This window comes from Sceloporus occidentalis, unplaced genomic scaffold (genome assembly GCF_023333645.1).
Source record: "Sceloporus occidentalis isolate IW3139 unplaced genomic scaffold, rSceOcc1.0.p SCAF_10, whole genome shotgun sequence".
Taxonomy (NCBI): Eukaryota; Metazoa; Chordata; class Lepidosauria; order Squamata; family Phrynosomatidae; genus Sceloporus; species Sceloporus occidentalis.
The window spans coordinates 11,686,087-11,712,157 of NW_028316990.1; the positions used below are offsets into that span (position 1 = coordinate 11,686,087).

At 43.3% G+C, this 26,071-nt stretch overlaps 1 protein-coding gene across 1 annotated transcript in view; it reads left to right on the top strand.

Moving 5' to 3' along the window:
- The first annotated feature begins 5,312 nt into the window (after positions 1 to 5,312).
- LOC149305896 (V-set and transmembrane domain-containing protein 2B-like) overlaps positions 5,313 to 26,071 on the top strand; it is a 45,358-nt gene continuing 24,599 nt past the window's right edge. The window contains exons 1-4 of the mRNA XM_089540892.1: positions 5,313 to 6,523; positions 7,845 to 8,029; positions 14,519 to 14,548; positions 23,610 to 24,120. Coding sequence (XP_089397018.1) covers positions 6,451 to 6,523; positions 7,845 to 8,029; positions 14,519 to 14,548; positions 23,610 to 24,120 — 799 coding nt within the window. The 5' untranslated portion in view covers positions 5,313 to 6,450. The remainder of the gene's footprint in view (positions 6,524 to 7,844; positions 8,030 to 14,518; positions 14,549 to 23,609; positions 24,121 to 26,071) is intronic.

Below are 26,071 nucleotides of genomic sequence, written 5' to 3' on the forward strand. Positions count from 1 at the left end.
GGGAGCAAGTCAGTAAACAACAACAACAACATATAAAAATAAACATTATTTTCCATCTTACTTTAGGTTTTGATTCATTTCAAAAATACAATTTTATTTTATGGTTTATTGTTGTTTATATTTTGAATTAGATAGATATGGGGACAGCAAAATCTTTTAAGTGCATAAACAAACAAAACAAACAAGCTTCATTTATATACCGCTTCATACCACCTAAGTAGTGTCTAAGCGGTTTACAACTGTAAGCTAATTTGCCCCCAACAATCTGGATACTCATTTTAGCAACCTCAGAAGGATGCAAGCCTGAGTCAAGCTTGGACCCTTTCCTGGTCTTGAACTCACAACCTTATGGTTTTGAGTGAGTGGCTGCAGTACAGGTATTTAACCACTACACCACCAAGGCTCCTGTGCATAGGGGTAATGAACTTCTTAATTCAGCCCTGAACACAGTCATTGGTCCACAAAAAGGTGGGGGGGGGGGTCACCTTGAGGCCCAGGTACCCAATCCAATAAGGGATTAAGGTGTGTGTGTGTGTGGGGGGGTGTAAAGTGAGTGACAGGAGCCCTAGGCTTGGAATGTGGGGCTAGCCTGAAAGGGGATCCATCACAATTGCACTTGAGATTCCCTATAAGCTCTGTAATGAAGACATTTGTCTGCCTCCTACTTCCGGCATGATGAGTGCAGACCTAAGCAAGCAGCATGCCAAAGGAATTGCAGCAACATGATGTACCAACTATGGCCTGAGAAAAGGAGAGGGAAAATTTTCACTTCGGCATATTTGCAGTGTATAATATGCTTTCTCTTTATCCCTGCGTGCAAAGACTACCTGCCTTCTTATCCAAGCTTCCAAGAATCACAGTTACCAAACATAACTAACTCCTAATAAAACACAGCTGGGGTCACTTGCACTTTATTAAAAGCTTTGGCAATCATACCAGCAACAGCAACAATAACAACTCCTCCCCTGTTTAATGTTTCTGCCCCAAGGCCAATAAAACATAGGTTGCATTCAGAAACGTGCATAGGGTACCAACAACTCAGATACTGAACATGACATGATGGGGCATGGGGGAATGGCCAGAGGAAAAGCTATCAAGTGTGTGTTTCCACCACCTGAAGCAGCCATCCATTTCTGGAGTTAATGAAAACTCCCACACAGATCCAGCTGTTGCATCAGTGTGGCTATTTCTTTTTAGATTCCCCCAGCACTTCAAGGTGATTTCACCTTTGGCTGCTTGCTCAGTTCCAACAGTGGTCTTCTTGTGTGAGTGGTGTAATGCAAGAACAGCAAATGTGCCGGAGATCTCTGTTCCATCCTATGAACTAAAAAAAAAAAAAGGGGGGGGGAATTATTGTGTGTAATTTTCCAGCTCCTGGAGAAGAGGATGAATGAGATTCTAGCCGCTAGTGGCTTTTATTTCACTGGACCAGTGAATCTGCCTTGCATTTTTGTCCAAAGTTTAAAGGTATTCAGGCTAACCCCCCGAGTGGATTCACCACCATTAATAGAATCACAGAATCATAGGAGAACTTAAAGCACCCCGTCAGATGGCCATCCAGCCTCTGTTTAATATGGAAACTGTCCGTTACTGCTGGTATAGGATTGTGTGAACAGACCTCTCAACAATCAAATAGAAACAAATTTGGGTAAATTAAATGTTCAGGCATGTGCACACAGTATTGCAGGCTGAAGTTACAAATTTGGGGAGGATGAACTGGGAACTGTGGCCCAACAAAATAGCTTTTGAAAACTCTTCTGCAAGCTATCATGAATATAATGTAGGAGCTCTAGCAAACATTGGGATGGTGTCAGGATGTTCAGGAAAGATAAATATTAGCTGTGTGCTTCACAGCTTAAGCAATACATGTGTCCATCCAAAGGAGCACCAGCATGAAAATAAAGCCCAGAATGAGATGCAATTACTAGGCTGCACAACCACGCAAATATTTATTTATTTATAGCCTACATTTCTCCCTGCATAAGATTCAAGGTGGCTTACAACCATTGGAAACGAATTACAAATTTGACATTGAAGTCCTATCCCCCTCAATGCGGAGTCAGGGGCCAAGTGAGTGACTGGTACAGTGACCTCTGGGCACTGTAGTCCAAAAACTAACTTCTCTGAATGCTGGATGGGACAGTGGCAAACAGGCCTTGCATACAGTCAGATTGAATGGGCTACAGACACTCATTTTATTATTTTTAGATAAAAATATATATTATCTCTTTTCTACCACAAGGGAGTTGAGAATGTTCATGCTAAGGGGTGGCATGACTGCACTCTTTGAATGCCTCAAGATGAGGTTGCAGACTTGTTCTCCAGAGGGTACAATTAGCTCTAATGGTTTGACATTACAGGAGGGTAGTTTTTGAACATTAGAAGGAACGTCTTGACAGTAAGAGTGGTTCTGCAATGAAACCAATTGCCTAGATAAGTGGTGGAGTCTCCTTCTGTGGGCATCTTCAAAAAGAGGCTGGACACTTGGACAGTGACCTGCTGGGGATGATTTAACTGGAGATCCTGTACTGAGCAGTGGTTTGGATTTGATGGTCCATGAAGCCCCTTCCAACTCTATAATGCCATGATTGTCTATGAAAATTGTGCTTGTTGTTCCCAGGTAAATGTGTTTAGGTTCAGGGCAACAGACACAAACTCCATTTAATTCCATTAGTTATGCAGCTTTCATTTAAGTGATTTCAGAACAGGAATATTTATATTACGTCCAAAAATCATTTGTAACAGTAGTTGTATTATTATAGGTTTTCTTTTATCTCGTGTTTTTCTTTGATGTTTGTATTATATTAGATGTTATTATAGTTTGTCATGTATTTGGTGTATAAATGTTATGTAATCTATGATATTTTAATAAGAAATTTTGTTTTAAATTAAAAAAAGACTAGCAATTCCGTTTCTTTTAATAGGGCCAAATATCTCTTGCATGAGGTGACCACCTCACTTTTGTCGTTGTGTGCCTTCAAGCCTTACGGCAACCCTAAGGCAAACTAAGTATGGGGTTTTCTTGGCAAGATTTGTCCAGAGGAGGTTTGCCATTGCCTTCCCCTGAGCCAAATGGTAGGGCTGGCCATGAGTGGCAATACCACCCCAAGAATGGGAGAGGCATCATAGAGGCAAAGTGTACACAGGAGGGGTGTTTGGCTCCCCTGTTAGATTTTCTGAAAGAGAAGTGTTAGAAAAGTTTGCATTAAAATCCCAACCCCCTCTTATTTTCTCTTAAGCAAACCTAACTGATTTTGATGGAATTTACTGATGGTTGACCTAATCTATATTGCTGCCTGAAGTGGAGCATCAAATGCCCCCCCTGGCCCTTCTTCTTGCTAGCCACAGGCCTTTTCTCGGGCAGCCACAGGCCTCCAAAGAGCCCTCCTCACAGTAGCCACAGGCCTCCAAAAGGCCTTTCTTTCCAGGACCCACAGGGGTCCAAAGAGCCTTTCTTTCCAGTAGCCACAAGACTCCAAAGTGCCCTTCTTTCCAGTAGCCACAAAGGTCAAAAGAGTCTTTCTTTAATCAATTAGCCACATGGTTCCAAAGAGCAGTTCCTTCCAATAGTCTTTCCATTAGCCACAGGGATCCTAAGGCCCTTCTTTCCAGTAGCCATAGGGCCCAAAGAGCCCTTCTTTCTAGTAGTCACAGGGGTCCTTTCCAGTAGCCACAGGGATCCAAAGAGTCCTTTTCCCAGTAGCCACAATACTCCACAGTGCCCTTCTTTCCAGTAGTCGCCAGGGTCCAAAGAGCCTTTCTTTTCCAGTAGCTAGAGAGGTTCAAAGAACTCTTCTTTCTAGTAGCCACAGGGGTCCTAAGAGCCCTTCTTCCCAGTAGCCATGGGACTCCAAAGAGCCCTTCTCTCTAATAGCCCCAGGGGTCCTTTCCAGTAGCCACAGGGGTCCCAACAGCCTTTCTTCCCAGTAGCTCCAGGGCTCCTGCCTTGAGGGGGCCTGAGAGATGGATCCAGTCCTCCCTTCTTCTATACATCCCCCCCCCCTTCATCCAAGGGTTTTTGGGGATCCCTTGCATCCTTTTATGGGGGAAAGACACAAACATACACACACACACACGCAGCCCTGAAACCCCCAAACCCTTTATCCCAAGCGGGAAAGCAGTCTTGCAGTGACTGGCTTCTCTACCTGGCCAGCCCTGCCCTCCCTCCTGGGCTCCTCCTCCATCCCTCGCAGCCTCCATCCCCGGCACCTGCTTCTTGCCTTCGCACAGATCCTCCCTTCTCTGCATGCCCTTTTTTTGCCCAATGCGGATTCCTAACAGGGAAGGGGAGTTCTTTCTATAGGGAGGGGATCCTTCCTTCTTCCTCCCAGCTTTCTCTCCATCACGATCCAGTGGCTCCAAAGGACGCCTCTGTCTGGCTCCATTCCCATAGGAGTCCGATCATCACCACCACCACCACCATCATCATCATCATCATCATCATCATTCTTAGGCACGTGCTCGCACATATATTTGATTTCCCCCGTCCAGCCCCTTTTCCTCTTTCCCATCTCCATCAGGCGCGTCCTCCTTTTCCCGGACCTGCCCTCCATGCCAACCTTCTGTCCAGGAGGATTTCCTCCCAGGTCCTCCATGTTGACCTCCTTCTATGAGAGGTTGGGTCCCAGCTGAGAGCTCTGGTGCCACAACAAACTACCATTCCCAGAATTCCATAGCATTGAGCCATGGCAATTTAAGTGGGGTCATAGCAGATTATTTCTGCAGTGAAAAAGAACCCACTGGGATACCCAGGGCAAAAGTCACACTCTCTCAGCCTCAGGCTGGACACACTTTCTCAGCCACTGAGACTGGCAAGGGCAAACCCTCCTCTGAGCACACCTTTGAACACTGGGATACCCTGGCCAAGTCACACTCTCTCTGCCTCAGACTGCACTCTCTTCGCCTCAGAGGCTGGCAAGGGCAAACCCTCCTCTGAACATACCTTGCCAAGAAACCCCCATGAGTAGTCTGCTATGGACATGACTTGAAGCCACATAACAAGAACAACAGCAGCAAAGGCTTTGGTGTATTCTGGGGCTGAGAGAGTGTGACTTGCCCATCTTCTTCTATTCCAGGCACATTACCATCCATCCCTTGCTTGATCTCCCACCTCCCCCCTTTCAATAATAAAATAATAATAAAGTAAAAAGTGGGACTTGAGCAGACAGAGGAAAGCCCTGCTTGTGTCAACCTCTTCATTTTGGATTAGAAGAATGTTGAGTCTGTGGCTTTAAAAGAATATATATATATATATATATATATATATATATATATATATCCCCAACCATTAGGATTCCAGGGAAATACAACTTAATTTTCTGCTCTCTCTCTCGCTCTCTCTCCATCCTCTTCCTTCCTTCCTTCCTTCCTTCCTTCCTTCCTTCCTTCCTTCCCTCCTCCTCTTCCTCTCCTCCTTTTCTCTCTGCCACACTCTTTCTTTCCCTCTCACTCTTTCTCTTCTCTGGACCAGCGTCCTCCCTGAACGTCAGTTGGTGATTTTTTTTTCTCCCTCTTATAGGTTGAGCCTTGTGTTGGTTTCAGAGTCGGAAGAGAGGGAGTGAGAAAAGGGGTGGGGGGGAAGGAAAAGAAAAGAAGGGAAGGGGGGAAGCCAAGAGAGGAGTGCAGCTACAAGCCTTCAGGTTCTGTATCAGGGTTTGGACAGCACCAGAAGAAGAAAAGGGAGGCGAAAAGGAGATATACATATATTTTGGGCTTGACTGTGGCAGGGCGAAGGGAGGAAAGGAGGAAAAAGAAGAGGAGGAGGACGAGGAGGAAAAAAGAGAAACCCTTTTGGAAATCACCCTTTCAGAGAAGAGGAGGCGATCCTAGCCATTCCTTGGCATCCTTAGCTCCAGATCCAAGCCCAGATGGGTCTGGGAAGGAAACCTGGGATGTCTTCTTTGGTTTTGGACTCCAAAGAATCCTATTCGACTCAAGGAAGTTGAACTGGGGGGCTGCCGCAGAGTTCTTCAACTAGGGAGGATTTTTTCTCATTGTTAAGACTACTATTGAGGATCATCACCAGCATCCTCATCATCTGAGGGCAGAGGTTCAGTTCTCAGGATCAATTGTGTCTTTGCTTGTTTTTTTGTTTGCTTGCTTCCCAGCTTCGCAACCAGCCATTTCCTTTTGGACCAACTGCCTGTGGATTTTCTATGTGCTTCCAAAAGAGGAAGGAAAGGGAGAAGAGGAAAAAGAAACACCATTCCGCTTGGTGGCTTTGGGTAGTATTTGATTCCACATTTTGAAAAACATCCAAATATTATTATTTTTTAAATAATAAGAATAATATCCTAACTCTGGACCGGTCTCCAGCCATCCGTCTGTGTCTTTGCACTGCCATGGGATTGAAGGTTTTTTAGCTTGGTGGTGGTGGCCACCCCTCCCATTTTTATCTTCATTTCATTTTATTCTCTCCTTGCCCTGCACTCAAAAGCTTACATATATGAGATGGAAAATCGAGGGCTGTTCGGTGCCCTTTGTTACCTGATGCTTAATGCTCCTTTGGTGTTCATGGTGCAAGGTAAGTCCCAAACTTCCATTTCTTTCTGTCTCTATTTGTCCTCCCTCTTCCTGTAACAAAATAAAGCTGCTCATTGACAGCCACTAGTAAGTGTCATTTTAAAAGAAAAAGTGACTGGAAGGGAATCTTCCCACCAGTTCCAACTGGAAGGGTATTTCTCCCCCCTGCCACCCCCAGCTTGCAAATGCATGTGAACAGATCTGAAAGCCAAGTATAAAGCAACATTGGTATGTGTTGGTTGAATGCTGCACTGTAGATTGCCTGTCTTCTGTAAAGGCAAAGCAGCTCACGCTGTTGAAAATGCAGGGGTCTAGGAATGATGTTGAAGCAAAAGGGTGCATGCAGAGAGCATCGCTGGGGCTGCGGGGACTCAGGGATGTCTGCACTCTGCTGCAGAGAATTTGAATCCAAAGCAAAGGGATGGTGGGAATGGGGAGGGGGGATGGAGGGAATAAGGTACCACAAATGTATCACCCTTGAAATCTTGAATTGCTAAGGTACCACAAATGTATCACCCTCAAAGTCTTGAACTATTAAGGAACCCCAAATGTATCACCCTCAAAATCTTGAACTATCAATGTACCCCAAATGTATCACCCTCGACATCATGAACTGCCAAGTTACCCCAAATGTATCACCCTTGAAATTGTGAACTGCTAAGGTACCCCAAATGTATCACCCTCAAAATCTTAAACTGCTAGGTTACCCCAAATGTATCAACCTTGAAATCTTGAACTACTAAGGTACCCCAAATGTATCACCTTTGAAATGTTGAACTGCTAAGGTATCACAAATGTATCACTCTTGCAATGTTGAACCTCTACATGTGCCTCTCTGCAAGCTGTTGTTTGGGCAGGGGACAGATTTCTGAAAACTTTTGGGCTCCCCTGTGCCACTTGTCTGATATGGATGGGTGCCCAGACTGCAGTGATCATGGAGGGGAGGGTGCCTATGATAGGTGGGAATCCCAATCCTTCATTCACAGAGAGGGAAGCCTAGTAGACCTTACTCCTGTTGTTTGTGATGGACCAGCATTGACATTTTAGGAATGAATCCATGAAGAGTTGTTTGTGTATAGAGGGGCTTGTCTAGATAGCCTTCAGAGTCCCTACTTCTGGTCCCTGTAGTTTTCCAATGCTGTGTGCAGCATCCACAGCACATCTGTTAATTCTGGGAAGTGAAAAAACTATCCCACTCCCAAACCTGAAACATTTTGCCCAGTCTTTCAGGTTGTAGCAAAACAATCTTGTTATGTCTATTTTAAAGAAAATCTCTCTTGTTTGCTACCTTTTCCTTTCCTTGTCGTTCTTTTTGTCCTCAGCTACATTTACCGAAGTTCCTAAAGATGTGACTGTTAGGGAGGGAGATGATATTGAGATGCCTTGTGCTTTCCGGGCCAGTGGATCCACCTCTTACTCCTTGGAAATCCAGTGGTGGTACCTTAAAGAACCCGCACGAGAGCTTGCCCACGAATTAGCCATCAGTAGCCCTGGCAGCAGAAGCAAGGTAATAAATACAACAAATACATGCATACACCATTGATTAAGATGATTTGTTACAGGGTTGATAGGAATGGAAAAGCAAGTATGTTGTTGTTGGTTTTTGTGTGGTATTGCAACATCTATGGAGAAACCTGTGCTTCCAGGGTTGCGCCTATCAGTCTGCTCCTCTTACACACAAGTACACTAGATTCAGACAAAATGTGAGGTCCTAAGCCCACTAGGGGGTGCAGTATTTGGCACAATTTGGCTGTTTGCATAAATTGTCTGAAATGTGATGAATCTGTGGCTGGTTCACGAGTGCATATTTGGGACACGAGAGCCTCCATAGCAAATGTCTGGTGATTTGTGTGTGTGAATGAGAATTCAAGGATCAGGGCACTTGTACAGGGTATGCATTTTGCTCCATATCTAGTGTTCTTTATTCACATGTTAAGCTGTAAGTTCTCAAGTGAGGAAGAATCAAGCAAAGTTATATGCATGTGTGAACCAGTCTTCAGAAGTGATTTTGCAGCTTACCATGCGCAACCTTGTCATTTCACATTGCAATGGAGTTTCAGGAGGGGGGGCAAACATGGGAACCTCAGATTTTCACCGTGAGGAACCATAGCATCTACATGCAAAGTCATGAATCTGAACAAAAATTACCTTGTACTGATTTTGCCACTTCACTTTGTTGTAGGTAGGTAGGCAGGCAGGTGAAGACAGTGAGAGAAACCAGTCTAGAATTCAATTAACTTGTCTATGGGCTTCTGGAAGAGAGGAGCAGAAACAACAGGGTAGTAAAATTTGGTTATTGGCAACATGAGGAATGTTTGGTGATATTTGTGTGACATAGTTAAAGTTAGATTACAAGACCTTCTCACAAACAAAAGGCAAGCAGCCTTCGTTGGCAAATATGATTATGCCTCTGAATCAGTTTTATTTGGGGCCCAGTCAATGCCCCCTGAAACAAGTAATGGTGGATCTCCTTCATTCTCAGATTAGAGATGGATGCTTGGAACATAAATAGTAAACTAGTGCCAGAAAGTCTGTGGTTGGCTTATCCACCTATCCTGCTTCCGGTTTTACCTTTTGGCTTTTATGTTCATGTGAACACTCAGAGGTATGCGGGCAACCTGCATTAGAAATTGCAAAGTGGATAAGGAGTGAATAAGGAGGACATGATGCATTGACCAGAGTGGTGATAAATGATAGACAAGACCTACTCAGCTATGTAGCTCATCTAAGGACAAATTACTATTCCTTGGCCCTACATTACAGGGGTGTTGTGCGGTTCAACTGAGAGGAGGCCTGTGTAGGGTGTCCTGAGTCTCTGGAGTTAAGGATATACAAACGTAATGAATTGGACTGTTCTCTGATTATATTGATCCTGATTCACTCTCTGTGTGAGAATTAATAAATTCCATGCATGAGGAAAGAAGCAATATTTCTAAAGAAGAAAGCATACTCTTTTTGTTTTATTAGTTATTTGTCCTTTATTTATTCACAAACTTGCTGAGCAAGGCCTGTTAATGCCGTGACTAGCTGCTGCATCGCTGTCAGACAAACACACTCCATGCTGCTCTTTTCGACTGACAAATAAACTGACAAATAGGGTTGGGTCATTTGACAGAGTGATCTTTTCTGTGGCAATGATTCAGAGTGGTTGTTAGCGTCTCCACCCCCCCTTTCCTTATCTTCCAACCCTACTGCTGTGGGATGGGACCTGTACATGTGTCCACCCCCCTGGCGACATTGCAGAAGAACTCTGCAGTGGGATGAAATATCTTCCCTCTGACATGCAATAATTAAAATGTAGCAAGGGGGAAACAGGTTATGTCCTAGGGATTCATTCCTACGCCAGACAAAAGGTAGTCATTGCAAAACAAGGAGCCTTTTTTAAAATAAAAAACATGCCCAGGCTGACACTCAGCAGCCCACGTACTGCCAAAGCAAAGCAGCTCTAGCTGTTGAATGAGAAATGGGAAAATGCTCCATCATGTGGAAGAGGACCCTTTATACTACAGTCAGATCTGTGGAAGGGGTACAAGGGGCCTCTGAACACAGATCCTTTACACACGCATTATGATCATTTTGCAAAAGGGCAAGCCATGCAGCATCAAGGATACTGGGCAAATTTTATACCCCACCACAGCCATAACATACACTCCTGTGCATTTTCCTGTAGGAATAAGACCTAGGTGTTTGTTATATAAAATAGAAGAAAGAAATGCACTCAGAAAAATCTTTGGAGGAGGTACTAACCCTGGTCCCAGTAGCTAGTTAAAGAGTAGGGATTATATAAAATGTTAGTAAATTTTCTCACCCTTGACCAGAAATACCGTGGCACCCTACTGAGGAAACAGTCCATTTCCATGAGATTTCTTACATTCGGAGACATGTTGGGGGCAAATGTGCAAAACCCAGCATTTTTTGCACATGAAATAGTACGATCTGTGCAGCATATGCTCTTCTGTGCAAAACATGTCCATTTTGGCACAGGCAAATATTTTTAAAAGTCCTGGAATGTGAGGGGGATGAGGGAAACTATATCAAAAAATTTAAAATATGCAAAAAGTCTCATCATCTCACCTAGCTGGGGAAAAGATTTTGAAATCATTCGTCCTTGTGTCTGGGAATAAAAGAAGCGACTATGGAGCAGGTTTAGCTTCCCCTCAGCTGTGTGTCTCCTCATTGCAACCTGTTTACTCTCACCTTCAAGCTATAACAGCAGTCATTCAGAATGATGCTTGATTCCACCAATGTAGATTTTACCTCTTTATCTTCATAGCTCCACTCTGAGTTTTGTTCCTGAGTGAAGCATGACAAATTGTTGGGATGTGACTGTTAGGGTGCAATAATGCAGCATAGGGTACTGCATGACCACTGAGCAGGTCCAATCCTCACTGGGTTGTTTGGGGCAGATTCCACTGTTTTATTTTTCTAAGGATAGTTTAGATGTTTTGTAATGGAATTGCTTTCCCATCACAAACATGCTTGTAGCTGGAAATCAAACATCTGAGATCTCCCTCCAAGTACTGTATCTCCCCTGAAAGAGTCTCAGGCAGCATCCCCACTGCCGAAGTAATCCAGTTTGACACCACTTTGCCTGCCAAGGCTCAATTCTATGGAAACAGGGGATTTGTCGTTTGTTGTGGCACCAGAGTATTCTGACAGAGAAGGCTAAATATCTTACAAAACTGTAATTCCCAGACTTTCATAGCATTAAGCCTTGGCAATTAAGTGGTATCAAACTGGATTATTTATGCAGCGCAGATGCAGCCGCTGAGGTTTTTGATAAGGGAGAAGACCTTTTTGGTGGTGGCCCTTTCAGATGTGGAATGCACCCTCATTAGGTCTTGATCTGATTAAGACTTTTCCTTCTGTCAGAAAATGGATAGGATATGATTGCCAGATTTTAAATATTGGAATCATGACAGTTGGTTATCCCTATAATCTGTTTTTAGTAGACAGAAAATCTGTAGTTTTATTTTTTTAAAATCTTTTGTTTACTTTAATATTTGCAGGATGCTTTGAGTCCTTCCCCTTAAAAGCAATAGTCTTGTGGGACTCTTAAAATTAAGGTTATATCCACATTGCCCAGATATAGCAGGTTGATATCATTTCGATTGCCATGGGTCCATCCTGTGGAATCCTAGAGTTTGTATTTGGTGAACTATTAAGAAAGTCCCAAGGTACCCAGAAAAGAGAAAGAGGGAGGATTGAATCAGTTTAATTCTTCAGTAAACACGGGTGCTCAGTGTACCCTGAGAACTGTAGTTCAGAGAATTAAACTAACACTTCATGGAAGAAAATTCCAAATTATTATTCGTTGTTGTTGTTGTTGTTGTTTTGTGCCTTCAAGTCATTTCCAATTTATGACAACCCTAAGGTGAACTTATCATGGGGTTCTTTAACCAAAATCCTTTACCAAGCTACAAATCCCAAGACTGCATGGGTGAGGCCATGGCAGTTAGAGTGGTATCAACCTACTGCAATAGTGCAGTGTGGATACACCCCAACAAAGTTTAAGTTAGCATTAACCTTCATGGACACCAGCCAGCTTCATCAGAGGCCCATTGCATCTGGTGAAGTGATCTGCCAACTATGAAAACTTACACCAAATAAAACTTCATCAGTCTTTAAGATGCAAGAAGATTTTTTATCGTTTTTCTGCAACAGTCTAACAAGTCATTCTTCTGTAAAATTCTTAGATAAGGATTAGATTCTTAAAATTTAACACCTACTGGCAAATCCAATTGTTACTCCCAGCTACAGGAGACCCATTGAATCAACTACTGAAAACTAAGTCAGCACTTACATCAATCCTCTTGGTTCAATAATAATATAACTTGTACTTTTGAAACATTGGAGTTCCCTTGAGCCTCCTGATAGCTCTCTCTTAGGCTATATAAGCAACAGCACTTACAGCTTAAGTATCAGAAATAGAGAGTGATAGGTTATGCTGTTGTGCATCCAATAGAAGCTTTGTTGTTGCAAGAGAGAGTTTTTCAACAGTGCCCATGCTAATACCAACCCAATTGGTACTCCTTTCAATTCACTAACATCCCCAGATCTCAGCTGCACTAAGTAAACTTACAAAGCAAACAGGTATTTAGTTAGACCATGGACACCCAGCTATTTGTTGGGTGGGGATTCTGGGAGTTGTAGTCAGAGCTTTCCCAAGCTCTGTGGACTTCACTGTACATTTTCTGCACACATTCAAAAACACATTTCTCTCACTAATGACTAACAGTCCAGCAACACTGGAGTCATTTCTGCAGCTCCAATTGCCACCTGTTTCAGTGCCATTTTCTTTCCTCTCTCCACATCCCCAGCTGCTTTTCTTCTATGCAAACAGTGGCGTCATCTCCTGCAGCCAAACAAATTTGATTATAGTGATGACATCACTGAGATTAATGCTCTCATGCTGAAGAACTTCAGCTTGCTATCGGTGCGTTACGGTTACACAGCCAAATCTGATAAACCATGTGATGAGGACATTGCCCCTAGAGAGATCTAGGAAGGCAATTAATTTGGGGGTGCTAAAAATTTTACCTTCCAAATTTTCAAGCCCTTCTAAATTGTATAGAAATGTGCAAATAATCTTACTTTGCATACATTTAGTAGAGGTCAGATTTTTCTCAGTGCAGATTTTGCATTATAGTATTATATAGCATTATAGTATTGCATTTAGTGGGGGCTTTTTAAAAATAATTAAAAACAACTACAAAGTAATACAGGCCTAGATTAGAATGCATACTGCATCTTGGAAAAGTTACTTTATTGTATTACAGTCTCCAGGACCTCTCAGCAAAGTGGTTTGAGGGGAAAGTACCTTTTAAAAACTCTAGATGCACCCATGCTTGGAGGTTGCAATAGATGGCTGCTGGAGAGTAGAGATGAAATTTCACAAGTCTTTTCTTGACAAGATCTCTGATTTTTCTCAAGCCACTTGGACAAAAAATAAATAAAAATCTAAATATCTGCATTCTTCATTTTTGGTGTGTATGGTGTTGCCACACACACTCTATAGAGAAGATATGTATGTATCACAAATGATGCCAATTCCAGGGGATTCTGGAGAAATGCAAAATAATAGCCAGGCTGTCAGCACAACTGCTTCTGATGCCACTTGCAGCATCAACAGGAGAAGCCACACATGTGGACACAGGCACACAAAAAATAGAAACCAAACTACTGTGGTCAATAATAATGAAACCATCCCTCAAAAACTGTTGGAGAATTTCCTATTCTACTTGTAAAATTCTGTAGCAGTGTCTCCCCACCACATATACAGCTGCCTATTGCATTGGTGGATAAAACTGAGAGGTCATTTGCACACAGCTCTGGCCCTCATTCACAAACTATTTCTGGTAAAGCAAAATTTAAGCTTATTAATTCACACCATGACAGTCCCTTACTATTGTGAACACAACAGTCCCTTACTATTGGCTATGTCAGGTGGGACTGATGGGGTTGTAGGCCTAAACTTCTGACTGACAAATGTTGGGTTCTACTCCTAGTTTTAGATGGTTTGGATATTTTGTGGCAAACTGGTTTAATAGTGTGCTGGAAGGTTAGATAATAGTATCAATTGGAAGGAAGGAAGAGAAAGAAAGAACAATATATCATAACCCAGTATTTAAAGACATTGCTTTCCTAGTTGCTCTTACTGCTATTTCTCATTTCAAAGCTCCCTTTGGAACTGGAAGTGTTTGCAGTATTATCAATTAACTGACTCACAGCCCATTCTTGCCCTCAACTATTGCTATCTGATCATCAGATACAACAGCTGTATTACAGACACTTATTCCATGCACAGTTGCATTTCACCCAGACATCCTACCCAGTGAGTTAAGAACCCATTAACCCTGTTCAAGTTGCAAGATGCAAGATGCTCCAACAAGGAGATTTATGTACTTAATGGCAATGTGTGTGAATGCATGCATGATGTTGCTCCTCTGCTTCAAACGTCCCCGTTTAATTTTCCCCCTCTTCTTTTCCTTTTCAGGTAACGAATAAGGATGCAACTAAGATAAGTGTAAGTGTATCTCTAATTGTATTCTGCTTATCTGTGGGTTTGAAGAAGGGGATATAAATTTAGCCCTGGAGCAGAGCACATTCTTGGCATCCATAAAGTCTAAGGTCAGAGGCCTGTCATTCCCAGCCAAATGATTTCAAGTGCCATGCTTAGAAAACACTTTCTACCCTTGGAGAACTTATCAGACCTTACCACAATGAGCTTAATAAGCATATGTTTGTCTCTATAAAGAGACAACTCCTCTAAATGAAGTAGCATGGATAGTGATTTGACTGTTGGGCTATGACTCTGGGAGACTAGGATTCAAATCCCTGCTCAGCCATGGAAACATATTGGGTCAAGTAAGGCTCTTTCAGCTTTAGAGGGTGGCGATGATTAACCTCCTCTGAATAAATCTTGCCAAGCAAACCCTAGAAATTGACTTGAAGACACATCACAACAACAAAGCCTCAGATGTTTTTTGAATTTTGTCCTAGTTTGTGTCATTTAACCATCCAGAGCCAGAGCAGAGGACCTTATGCCTGTCAAAGTCTCACTCCCTTAGAAGTAATCTGCTTGGGCCTCCTTGTTGCAAGTTGGCAATGTCAAAGCTAGCATTTGGTGAGAAGAGAGCAAAAGGGAGGGACATTGTCCCTTTATCTATCTCGTTTCTTCCCACCCTTCCACCTTCTCTCTCTCTCCCACTTCTTTTTGCTACCCTTTTGTCTCCCCATCACCCCTTCCCACTCTCTCTTTCTGGCACCCCTTTATCTCTATCTCTCTATGACACTCCTTTCTCTCTTTGCCTCTCTGCCATTTCTTTTCTCCCCTCTCTTTCAGTCTGACAACCCCTTTTTCTTTCCCTTTTCTCTGTTCCCTTTCTTTCTTTGTGCCATTCCCTCCCTTCTCCCTTATTCTTTCTCCCCACTTTCTGTCCCCACTAGCATCTGTGAGTGAAGCAGTTTGCTCTTGACAATACTCTGAACAATATTGTCTGGATTGGAGTATAGGGAGCCCTGGTGGTGCAGTGGTTAAATGCCAGTACTGCAGCCACAAGGTTGTGAGTCCCATTCCAGGCAGAGCTCCAAGGTCCACTCATCCTTTCATCCTTTCATAGGTCAGTAAAATGAGTACCCAGCTTGTTGGGGGCAATTGGCTTACAGATTGTAAGCCGCTTAGAGATTGCTGAGCGCACTGATAAGTGGTATAGAAATGTACTTACTATTGCTATTGATATAACAAATCGCTAGCAGAGTAGCCATGTGCAGCCCACCCTAGCACTAGAGGAGCCTAAGGGTCAGTTTATATATACATTCAGCAGAATGAAAACAAAATGCAGGATGCAAATAATGTTAACAGGTTCGTTTTTTCTCCTAGCCAGAAAAAAAAATCCCTCTTTTGTTGGGGGAGCCCTCATGGTACACGAAAGGTGAGGGGTTCACTTATTTTCATGGTAGCAATCTACCACCAGTAGGCAATCCCCCTTGACACTTTGGGTCAAGGTAGCTCTTGGGATATGTCTATAATACCAGATATTTAAGGTTTATTAGGCATTCCAACTCTTCTAAGAACTGAGGAATCTATATAGTATAATAGTGTAAGCAAAAATTCTCTAGACATTCACCAAACTACAATTAATTCATTGGGGAAAAAGCATGACAGCTCAGTCTGTATCAAGGCTCTATTCTCATAAGATTAATGTCCAGTATGTCTGTACTTTGAAAGGGGAAGGCCAGGGGGATGTTTGTGATGGCTGGGCTTCTATGGCTTCCATCACACATTTTTAATTATGGACCTCTATTGCAGTGCACAGAAAATATTCCAAAATTGGTTTCTTCCCTTGTAAAAGGAGATAATAAGCTCCCTTTTTCTTTTGTTCTTTGTGTCTGTGTTTTGACTTGTGGCCATCTGCATCTTAAACTATAGGGTCAAATCCATATTTTATCTACCTCTGCCAAGTTCATTCATATTATGTTACAATTGAACGTTTGCTATAGATATGAAGCACCTCTTTCTTATGGCTCTCTTCGTAAACTATTTGCTGGTGTGCTTTTGTGGAAGATTCAAGACTTGCTAGATAAAAATTTTCAGAAAGCAGATCTTCAAGTGTCACCTCACAGAATTCTGCTTTATTTAAATAAGGGACAGGATTTCTAAAAAGGAAAACATATGGAACACTTGAAAATGTTTGGCAGTCCTAGAATCATCTGTCTTAATTTATGGTGAACAGAAAAGAAATAAGAAGATTATACACACATATGTGTGCATCTGTGCATATGCTTAAAATATGGATATAACTGAGAGCGAAGAAAAAGGAATAATGTATAAAGTGCATGATGGATCTGCAAATGGTGTGGACTACATTTCAGAAGCAGATGTTGTAGGCTACGTCTTAGACAGAACAAATAAAAGGAGAGATATGTAGCAGTCTATTTTTGGAAAGGGATTGGGATCACTTGTGGCAATGAGGTTGTGCTCAGTTTTGAGAGGCCTGGTGTAATTTTTCTATTTCTCAAGAAGACTGAGGTTTAGCTGGTTAAGAGTTTTGCATATTTTGTGGAGTATTAAGTGCAGACGTTATGGTTTTTAGTGTAGCAATGATGCTACATTTATGTGGGGATGAAGCATTGCAGAATGAGTAGCCGGATGCTGCTGGATGCATTTATTTCTACAAGAGGATGAGGGCAGGATTAGAGCGGCCCAGCATGCTGGGGTCAGTTTTGGACAGATGATACATTTTAAATGTATTATTGCTGGAAGCGGGGATGGATGGATGGTTGGCTAGGATTAGTGGCTGGCTGTTGACTATAGTGGAGAGATGCTTTTAATTAAGGGAAGGAGGAGATGGAATTAGTAGGCAGAGTTTGATTTTGGATGCGTGACCCAGTGCTTGGAAGTATTCATTGTTGGGTGGGGGGCACAGGAATGGCCAGAAGCAGTGACTAGCAGCAATGCCATATTTTAATTTTTGAGGAAAAAAAAGATTGTATTTTGAAGAGACAGGGAAAGAGCACCACCAAAAGGAATTTTATCCAGAGTGGAAAAAAAATTTCTGGATGTAACATTAAAGGTTTGAACATAATGCCTCATTTCTGCAAACAAAGGAGGCTGGTTCAAGTATATCAAGAAACCACATCTTCACCCTTATGAGTGCTGATTTGTAAGAGTTGTTTTGAAGTACTATGGAGGAAAATATACTCTGCACATGCATTCTCATTTAATGCATTGGAACATATGTTTCAACACGGATTGTGGATGTGACAAACAGCTTCCAGGAGTTCAGTTTGGTTAGTTACAGCTCAGAATTAAGCTTTGGTTCAACCTACAAAAGCCTCTTTGGCTTGCAATATGATTATCACTGACTTCTTGCCTATAAAACCTAATGTACAGCTTAGCGCTTTTGCTATCAGATCCACAATTTCATTTGTGAGCCAATGTAGGAACCCATTGGTCTGTCTAACTCGGTATTGTCAGTCCTGGCTGGCATAAACTTTTTTTAGGCAGGTTTTAGGCAGGATGCATGTTTCTAGTCCTGTTTGAAGATTCCTGGTATTCCCTGGTAGTCTATCATCCAAGTACTAACTAAACTTTATGGTGCTGAGCTTTGGAAATCATATGAGATCAGATATGTTCAGGGTGGCTTGGGATATACTAATTTCTATTAAAGTCCAACATCTTTGAAGTATCTCCAGGTTTTACTTGTGGTTTTAATGAAGATGGGAAACCTGAACTGTAGGAGAAATAATGTTATTTATCTAGAAGGGGTTGTCAGACTTCTAATGAGGGTTGTTCTTTGAAAGAATATACACAATACACCAAACTGAATTGTGTATGAAAAGCCTAGTTCAAGATATACTTCCCAAATTTGGATCCCCAGTTATTTTTAGAGTACAGCTGCTAAAATATCTAACCAGTGACCATGTTTGCTAGGACATCTGAGAATTGAAGTTCATTGACATCTGGGTACCCATGTCTGGGAAGCACTGCCTATAGCAAGATAGAATTGCAATGTCTCAAAAGCCTTGGGGGCAAAAATTCTGCTGATCACATACTATATGTGCAAAGTATTTTTCATTGTACTGATCAGGTGATTTCAATGACTGCATCAGTTAGACACTGCCTCAAAAAACATAAAGAAAGAATTTACATTATCAGAAAGGCTTACCATATTACTATGCAGAATAGAAGGCAACAGAAAGATTAGCTGGAGGCCTGCTTAAATGTCAGTCCATATTGAATTGTGCAGTTGCTTTGTGGAATCTATTGTTCAAGATGAGTTTTCCCTGCTTCTGTTCCCATCCTTGCAGCCTTGTGAGGAAGGACAGACTGGCCACAGTGGTTCATGTCTTCATCAGGGGCTTTACTAGGGGGTGCGGGAAGTGCAAGCCACACTGAGTGACACCCTAAGTGGATGCTCACGCTGCTCCTCAAAGGTTGAAAATGTGGGGTGAGCTGAGGCTCAGTGGGTGGATGGAGGAGGCAAGCAAGGCCACCTCTCCACACCACCCGCTGAGCCTGGAAGGTGGTAGGGGATGCAGGCAGCTCAGTGGTCTGAGGAAGAGGCACCCACCTCACTTGCAGATACCATCAGCAAGCAAAGCCAGCAACTCTCCACTCTGCCTGCTGAGCCTAGAAGACATGAGACCTCCTGGAGTGGTGATGGTGGTGGCAGTGGCTTTTCTTCCTTCTCTTCAAATCCCTTCCCTCCCACTTTTGCTCATAAGGGGCTGGGCCTTTACCATGAACCTGGGTAGCCCTGGGCTGGTCGGGGCAGTGGCTCTTCCTCCAGCTTGTCAGCATCTCCTCTGCTCCATTCCTGGGCTGGTACTGACCAGGCAAGCATGCAAGAGAGTCAGCCAAAAGCTGAGAGGAGGAGGTGCCAGCAAGCTGAAGGCAAAGCCACTGCCCCAAATAAGCCAGGTCTGTCGGGGCCACAATGGAGCCTCGATCCCTGGCAAGCAAAAGAGGATGGGAAGGGATTTGAGTTTGAGGAGAAGGAAGAAAAGGTGCCACCGTCACCATCATTACCACACTGGTTTCTCCTATTTTTCAGTGATTGCAGCCCAGGAGTGGAGGAGGCATTGACAAGAGCTGTGCATGAGAGGCTATTGCCTCACCTCTCCCCACTGGTTAGAAAAGTGGGGCAAACATCTGTTCACCAATGGCATGTCAACCAGGGAAAGGGAGGTGGGCTTTAAACTGGTTTGGGTGGTGGAGGTAACAGAGGGAAAGTGTGGGACAGAGGTAATACCGCTGATGCAGCAGGAGGCTAAGGAGAAAGGAGTCACTGAGGCAACTCCCGCAGTGTTGCTTTGGTGGGTTTGTTGAGTGCTGCCAAGCTTGATCTGCAAGCAACCAGTAGGATGCTTTCTTCAGAGTTCACCAGTGTCTCCTCCTGCTCCTCATGCCTCATGGTCCAGCTCCAGCAAATGGAATTATCTCCCTGCCTTCTCATTCCTGAGTTTTCTTTTTCTGCCTTTCCACCCGCCCCTTTGATATGGGCACTTTACCTGGAAAAATAGTGGAGAATATGAAGTTGCAACATTTGCTCCACACACTCAGCAGTCCCACCATCACCTCATAGGCTGTTGTGGTTGGTTTGTGTCTTCAAGTCATTTGCTGCTTATGGAGACCCTATGGGAAAATCTGTCATAGGGTTTTCTTGGTGAGAGGTTTTGTTATTGTTGTTGTTGGTGATCAGAAGCAGTTTGCCATTGTTTTCCAGAGAGTGTGATTTGCTCAAGGATCTCTGGTGGGATTCAAGCCCAGGTCTCCTGGAATTCTACTCCAGCACTCAAAACTCAGAGACCCATGCTGGATCTCGAAGAGCACCTCTTAAGGTGTTCACAGTTGCAATGTCTGCTGGGGTTTATGGCGTGTTTGCTTAAACTGGGTAGGACAGGAGAAAATTGCAAAGAATATGCCTTTTGACATGGACTCCCTGTTCTACAGCAGTGACACGTCCCTTCTTATGCAGAAAGCATTATGTGGAGTAAGCTGGGACAGGAAAGGATAAGGAGTAGGAGAACTCTTAATCCCACTTCCCAAACCCTGGGGAAACAGAGGGTGGATCAGTGGTTAGCTGGAATTTTGGTGGCCTTGGGACCAGAGCAATACTGGTAACATTGGTAGATTCTCTGAACTCATACTTATGTCACTTGCTGTTAGATGCATATAGGGCAACCACACCCTTCCCCTCTCCCCTAAAAGTCCTGTACCATTAATAGCTGCATAGCAGTCAGATGTTCAACAAATACAATATACCTTCTCCTGCTGAGGTGTTTTAAAATTTATGTGTTGGGAAAGCTGAGCATTTAATGAACATTGTGCAGCTAGTAAGAGATTCAGAAATCCTGTGGTGAGAAAAGGTGACAAGTAGTAGTAAAGGTGTTTTCCTGTTTTAAAAGAAATGTTGCATTACATGCAGGTTCTGTGGTTGAAGAACAGTTTAAAGAAGCATATTTATCTCTGTGTTTTTCAGACTAAGCTTGCAAACTAAAAATGTGTTAGCAAGCACTCTCTCTCACTCTCACTCTCTCTTCTCATACACACATGCAGAAACATCTGCTGTGCCTCCTCAGCTCTCCAGATGTGGCAAAGGGCAGTTTGGGGAAAATTCTGCCACGTCCTCAGGGCTGAGCTGGTTCAGGCTGGTGACAACATATATTTATAGTTCTGCTTCATGATACTATATGCCATTCATGCAAGAACCGTGCTAGGAATTCATTCCTGTCAAATTAAAACCCATAGGCTTCACCTTAAGTGAGTAAGGCAAAGCACTGCTTGTGGCGGTGTGCATGGTGTACAGAGACAGCACAAGGCAATCTTTGTGTGCCTCTGCTTCTCATATTGACAAAAGCACACACTGGTTTCTTTTTCAGTTTACTCCTGGAGTGAATGAGAGGCAGGTTGTGGCTTTAAAGGTGTCTTCCTGTGAAAAGATGTATCAAAGATAGGTGTGAGCATGGGGCATGTTCACAAAGCCTTTCTTCCCACACATACCTGTGCTTGCATGCTGCATGCCCTTGTGTGCAACCATGAACCCCACCTATGTACAGGCATTCTCTCTCTCTCTCTCTCTCTCTCTCACTCTCATGCACCAAAATGTATGTGCATGCCCAAGTGTGCCTACTTTTGCAGAGACTTCAACATGCATGCAAATCCACTCATCCATATTGTTTGCATACACCCCCATTCCCATCTGTACAGAGAAATGCAGGGATATACACCCAAAAACTTGCATCCTCAGATAAATATGTACTAGTGTACATCCTTTAAGTACCTGTCAAAAGATGTACCTCTTTTATGTGTATCTGTGTGCACACATGCACACACACACCTTATTCAACCTTGCAGCTTTAACATTGCCTTTGGTTTGTTCTGATAAGCAGTTCTTACTTTTTGCATTAAAATGATTTTACTCCATATTCAGTAATAATATGTACACATAATTACACACTTGCTTTTTGAAGGTGTGGTTGTGTCATTATGCACAAGGGCTCTGTGTGTGAGAGTGAAATTTGACACATGTACTGTACCAATATGCCTACAAGACTAAAACTCTATGCTGATTTGCTTTTTGAACCTTCTAATGCGTATGTGCTCTAGGAGAATATGCAAGGGAGGCATGAAAAGATGGAGGGGAAGGGGCAGAAAAAGCAGTCAAACCTCTTTGGGGGTATGCAAGGAGAGGGGAGTAACTTTGATGGCAACTCCTTCCACACACACATACAAACGTACACACATAGTTGTCGTCCTTGTGGGAGGTGGGGCTTCATTTCATTTATGAGTATATTTGCATCCATTTGTCTGCAACTTCTACATTATTTGGGCCATTATTGATCTTGCAAACTGAATCCATTAATCTATCTCATGTAACGGGAAAGTTTCATGTTACAATGAACATAATGTTAATATTGTTCCTAAATGTTCTTACTTCAGATTCTATTGGTTTTTTTAAACCAAGTTTTTACTTTAACCACATAAAACTCTTTAAATGTAAATACATTTAGGCTGTGCGTATGCAATTGTAATTTTATGGTATCGTTTTAATTTTGCTAGTAGTTTATGTCACTACTGTTGCTATTATGTTCAGTGATATCCAGGAATTGCAATTTATGAGTAATGTTAGTACAAAGAACATTACTAAGGATTTTGTATGGTCTGGTATGTAAGGCGGTCAATGGTGAGGGTGACACCAACCCTAGTGATGCCTCTAGTCCTTAACCATCTTGTGGTTAGGCCACTATTGCGCACTGTATGTGAGGCTGCCTTGAAAACTGTTCAAAAGCTTCAGCTATTGCAAAATGCAGCAATTAGATTGTTTGAGAGACTGCATTTGAGAGATCGTATAACACTGATCTTGCAAGAACTGCACTGGCATCCAGTCTGCTTTTGAGTTCATTTCAAGGTGCTGGTTTTGACCTACAAAGTCCTAAATGGCTTGGGGCCACAATGTCTGAAAGACTCCCTCCTCCCATTTCAACCTGGGCCAGTTTCAAGATTCTCAGCATAGGCCTTTTGCATGTCCCACAAAGCTGTGTTGGTTTGTACAGATGACTGGGCTTTTTCCGTAGCAGAGCCCTGATGATGGAATTTCTTCCCAAGGGATGTTAGTCTGGCTCAGACTCTTCCTAGTTTCCAGTAGGCTGTTAAGTTTGTGTTACATCACTTGGTCTTCAGTCTTTAAAATTAGATGTGGCTACTCTTGTTGTCATTATTGTGTACCTTCAAGTCACTTCCAATTTCTGGTCACCCTAAGGCGAAATTATCATGGGGTTTTCATGGCAAGTTTCTTCAGAGGAAGTTTGCTATTGCCATCCTCTGAGGCTGAAAGAGTGTGACTTGCCCAAGGCCACCTAGTGGGTCTACATGGCTGAGCCAGGATTCAAACCCTGGTCAACCAGTGTCCATGTCCAATGCTCAAACCACTACACCACACTGGCTTTCACTGGCTGTATTAATTGTCTGTGACTTTGAACTAATTTAGTGGGTAGTTCTAGTCTGTTCTAGAACTTTTTATTCATGTATTTATCATTTTAAATGCTTTATTTATCATTTTCCCTTTCCTTTCTTTCCTCAGACGGTTCGGGTCCAGGGGAATGACATCTCACACCGGCTTCGCCTCTCAGGGGTCCGGCGGCAGGACGAGGGCGCCTACGAGTGCCGTGTCTCGGACTATGGTGATGAGGACACCCAGGAACACAAGGCCCAGGCCCTCCTTCGCGTCCTGCCCAAGTTTGCCCCGCCAGATGTCCAGGCAGCTGAGGCCGTCTCCCACATCCAGAGCAGCGGACCCAGGCGAGCCGGCACTGGCACTGGGACCACCATCGGACGAGCTACTGCCCAGCCAGGCTTCAGCGGGGAGAAGCGCCTCTTGCCGGCCGCCCAGGGTGAAGCCGCTGCAGCAGCAGCATCTTCCTCCTCCTCTTCCTCAGCAGCATCTTCCTCCTCCTCCTCTTCTTCTTCGTCCTCCTCTTCTTCGTCTTCTTCTTCCAGCCCTACAACGGTAGCCGCAGCTGCTGCGGCTGCAGCATCCTCAGCTTCCCCTCCACCTGGCAAAGCCACCCTCCTCCGGCAGCACCATGGATCAGGTAATAATAATAATAATAATAATAATAATAATGATAATAATAAAAGGTACAGATAGTTCCTTGGCATGAATGTCTAGTTGTAACTGACTGTAGGGGGCAGTGCTCTTCACCGTTACTAAGCTGAAGAGCCAGCATTGTCAAAGACAACTCCATGGTCATGTGGCCAGCATGACTAAATGCCAAGACACAGAATGCTGTTACCTTCCCATCGAAGTGGTACCTATTTATCTACTTGCATGTGCATGCTTTCAAACTGCTAGGTTGACAGAAGATGGGACAAGTGACAGGAGCTCCTGTCAATAGAAGTAAGCGTCTTGACTGATGGAAGTAATAGTGCCACTCTATTCTGCTTTGGTCAGGCCTCACCTGGAATACTGTGTCCAGTTCTGAGCACCACAATTCAAAAAGGATGTTGATAAACTGGAGTATGTCCAAAGGAGGGTGACAAAAATGGTGAAGGGTCTGGAAACCATGAAGCCCTATGAGGAATGACTTAGGGAGCTGGGGATGTTTAGAAAAGAAGGTTAAGAGGTGATGTGATAGCCCTGTTTAAATATTTGAAGGGATGTCATATTGAGGAGGGAGTATGTTTGTTTTCTGCTGCTCCAGAGAACAGAACCCGGAACAATGGATGCAAGCTCCAGGAAAAGAGATTCCACCTCAACATTAGGAGGAACTTCCTGACAGCAAGGGCTGCTCAACAATGGAACACACTCCTTCCTTGGAGTGTAGTGGAGTCTCCTTCCTTAGAGGTTGGATGACCATCTGTTGGGGATGCTTTGATTGAGAGTTCCTGCATGGCAGAATGGGGTTGGACTGGATGGCCCTTGTGGTATCTTCCAACTCCATGATTCTATGATTCAGCCTTTCTCAGTAAAGAAAATGGTGTAAAACCTGAGAAACCATCAAACAGTGGTATCATAGGGAAATGGGTATAGTCATTTGTGGAAGCCCAGAGTCCTGATTAAGGCTCCAGGACCTGAAGTTCCCTATGTTGTTGCTGTCGTTGTTGTTTTTGTTGTTGTTGTTGTTGTGTACCTTTGAGTCATATCCAACTTATGGCCACCCTAAGGCATTCAAACCACTATGCCATCCTGTGTGTCTTATAGCTCCCTATCCCTCCCCAAAGTATTCCCAAGCCACTCTTGGACTAGATCATATATGGACAATCTGGAATCTACAGGCTGCCCTTGGGAGTCCCTGTGTCAGCTTACTTCCATCATTCTCCCATTACCACAACATCCCTCCTTAACCACCACTGCGAATGTAATCAGGCTTATGACTCTCCTTGTGCATCCTCTTCGCAACTGTAATCATGCTCCTGACAGCCTGCCAAACAGCTCTTCTGAGAGCTGAATGAAGCATGATTTAAATGGGAATGTTGGTGCACAGGGAGAGTTATCCCTCTCCTCTTCATTTCAATCATATGCTTCTTTTCCCTTTCCCATGCCCATATCCATCTAACTTGTGGGAGGAGATACGACAATATCTCCGCAGTGAGACAATTTAAAATTCCCCATCTCTACATGCTAACAGGCAGGGAATGCATAGGAATCTTGTATGTGTGTATACATTTGCGTGCATGAGTATACATGTTTCTGGGCATGAATATGTCTGTGCACATTTAAAGGTGGTCACAGATCACATTGCCCATTGCCACATGCAGTCCTTAGTGGGGGGAAAGTCACTTACCCTTGAACTAGACGGACCCTTTAGTCTCAGCAAAATTGTTCTTATTTATTTGCTTTATTAAATTTATATCACACCTTTCTCCTAATGCTGGAACTCAGTGCTGGTCACAACCTCATGAAAAGACACATACAACAAAAATACAACACCTGGAATCCTGTTGGCATGCTAAGCCAGTGCCCTTTTTTCAGGATCAAACAGTATTGGCGAAGGAAACCAAACAAGAGGAGAACTTACATATATTCTACAGCATATCCTCAAA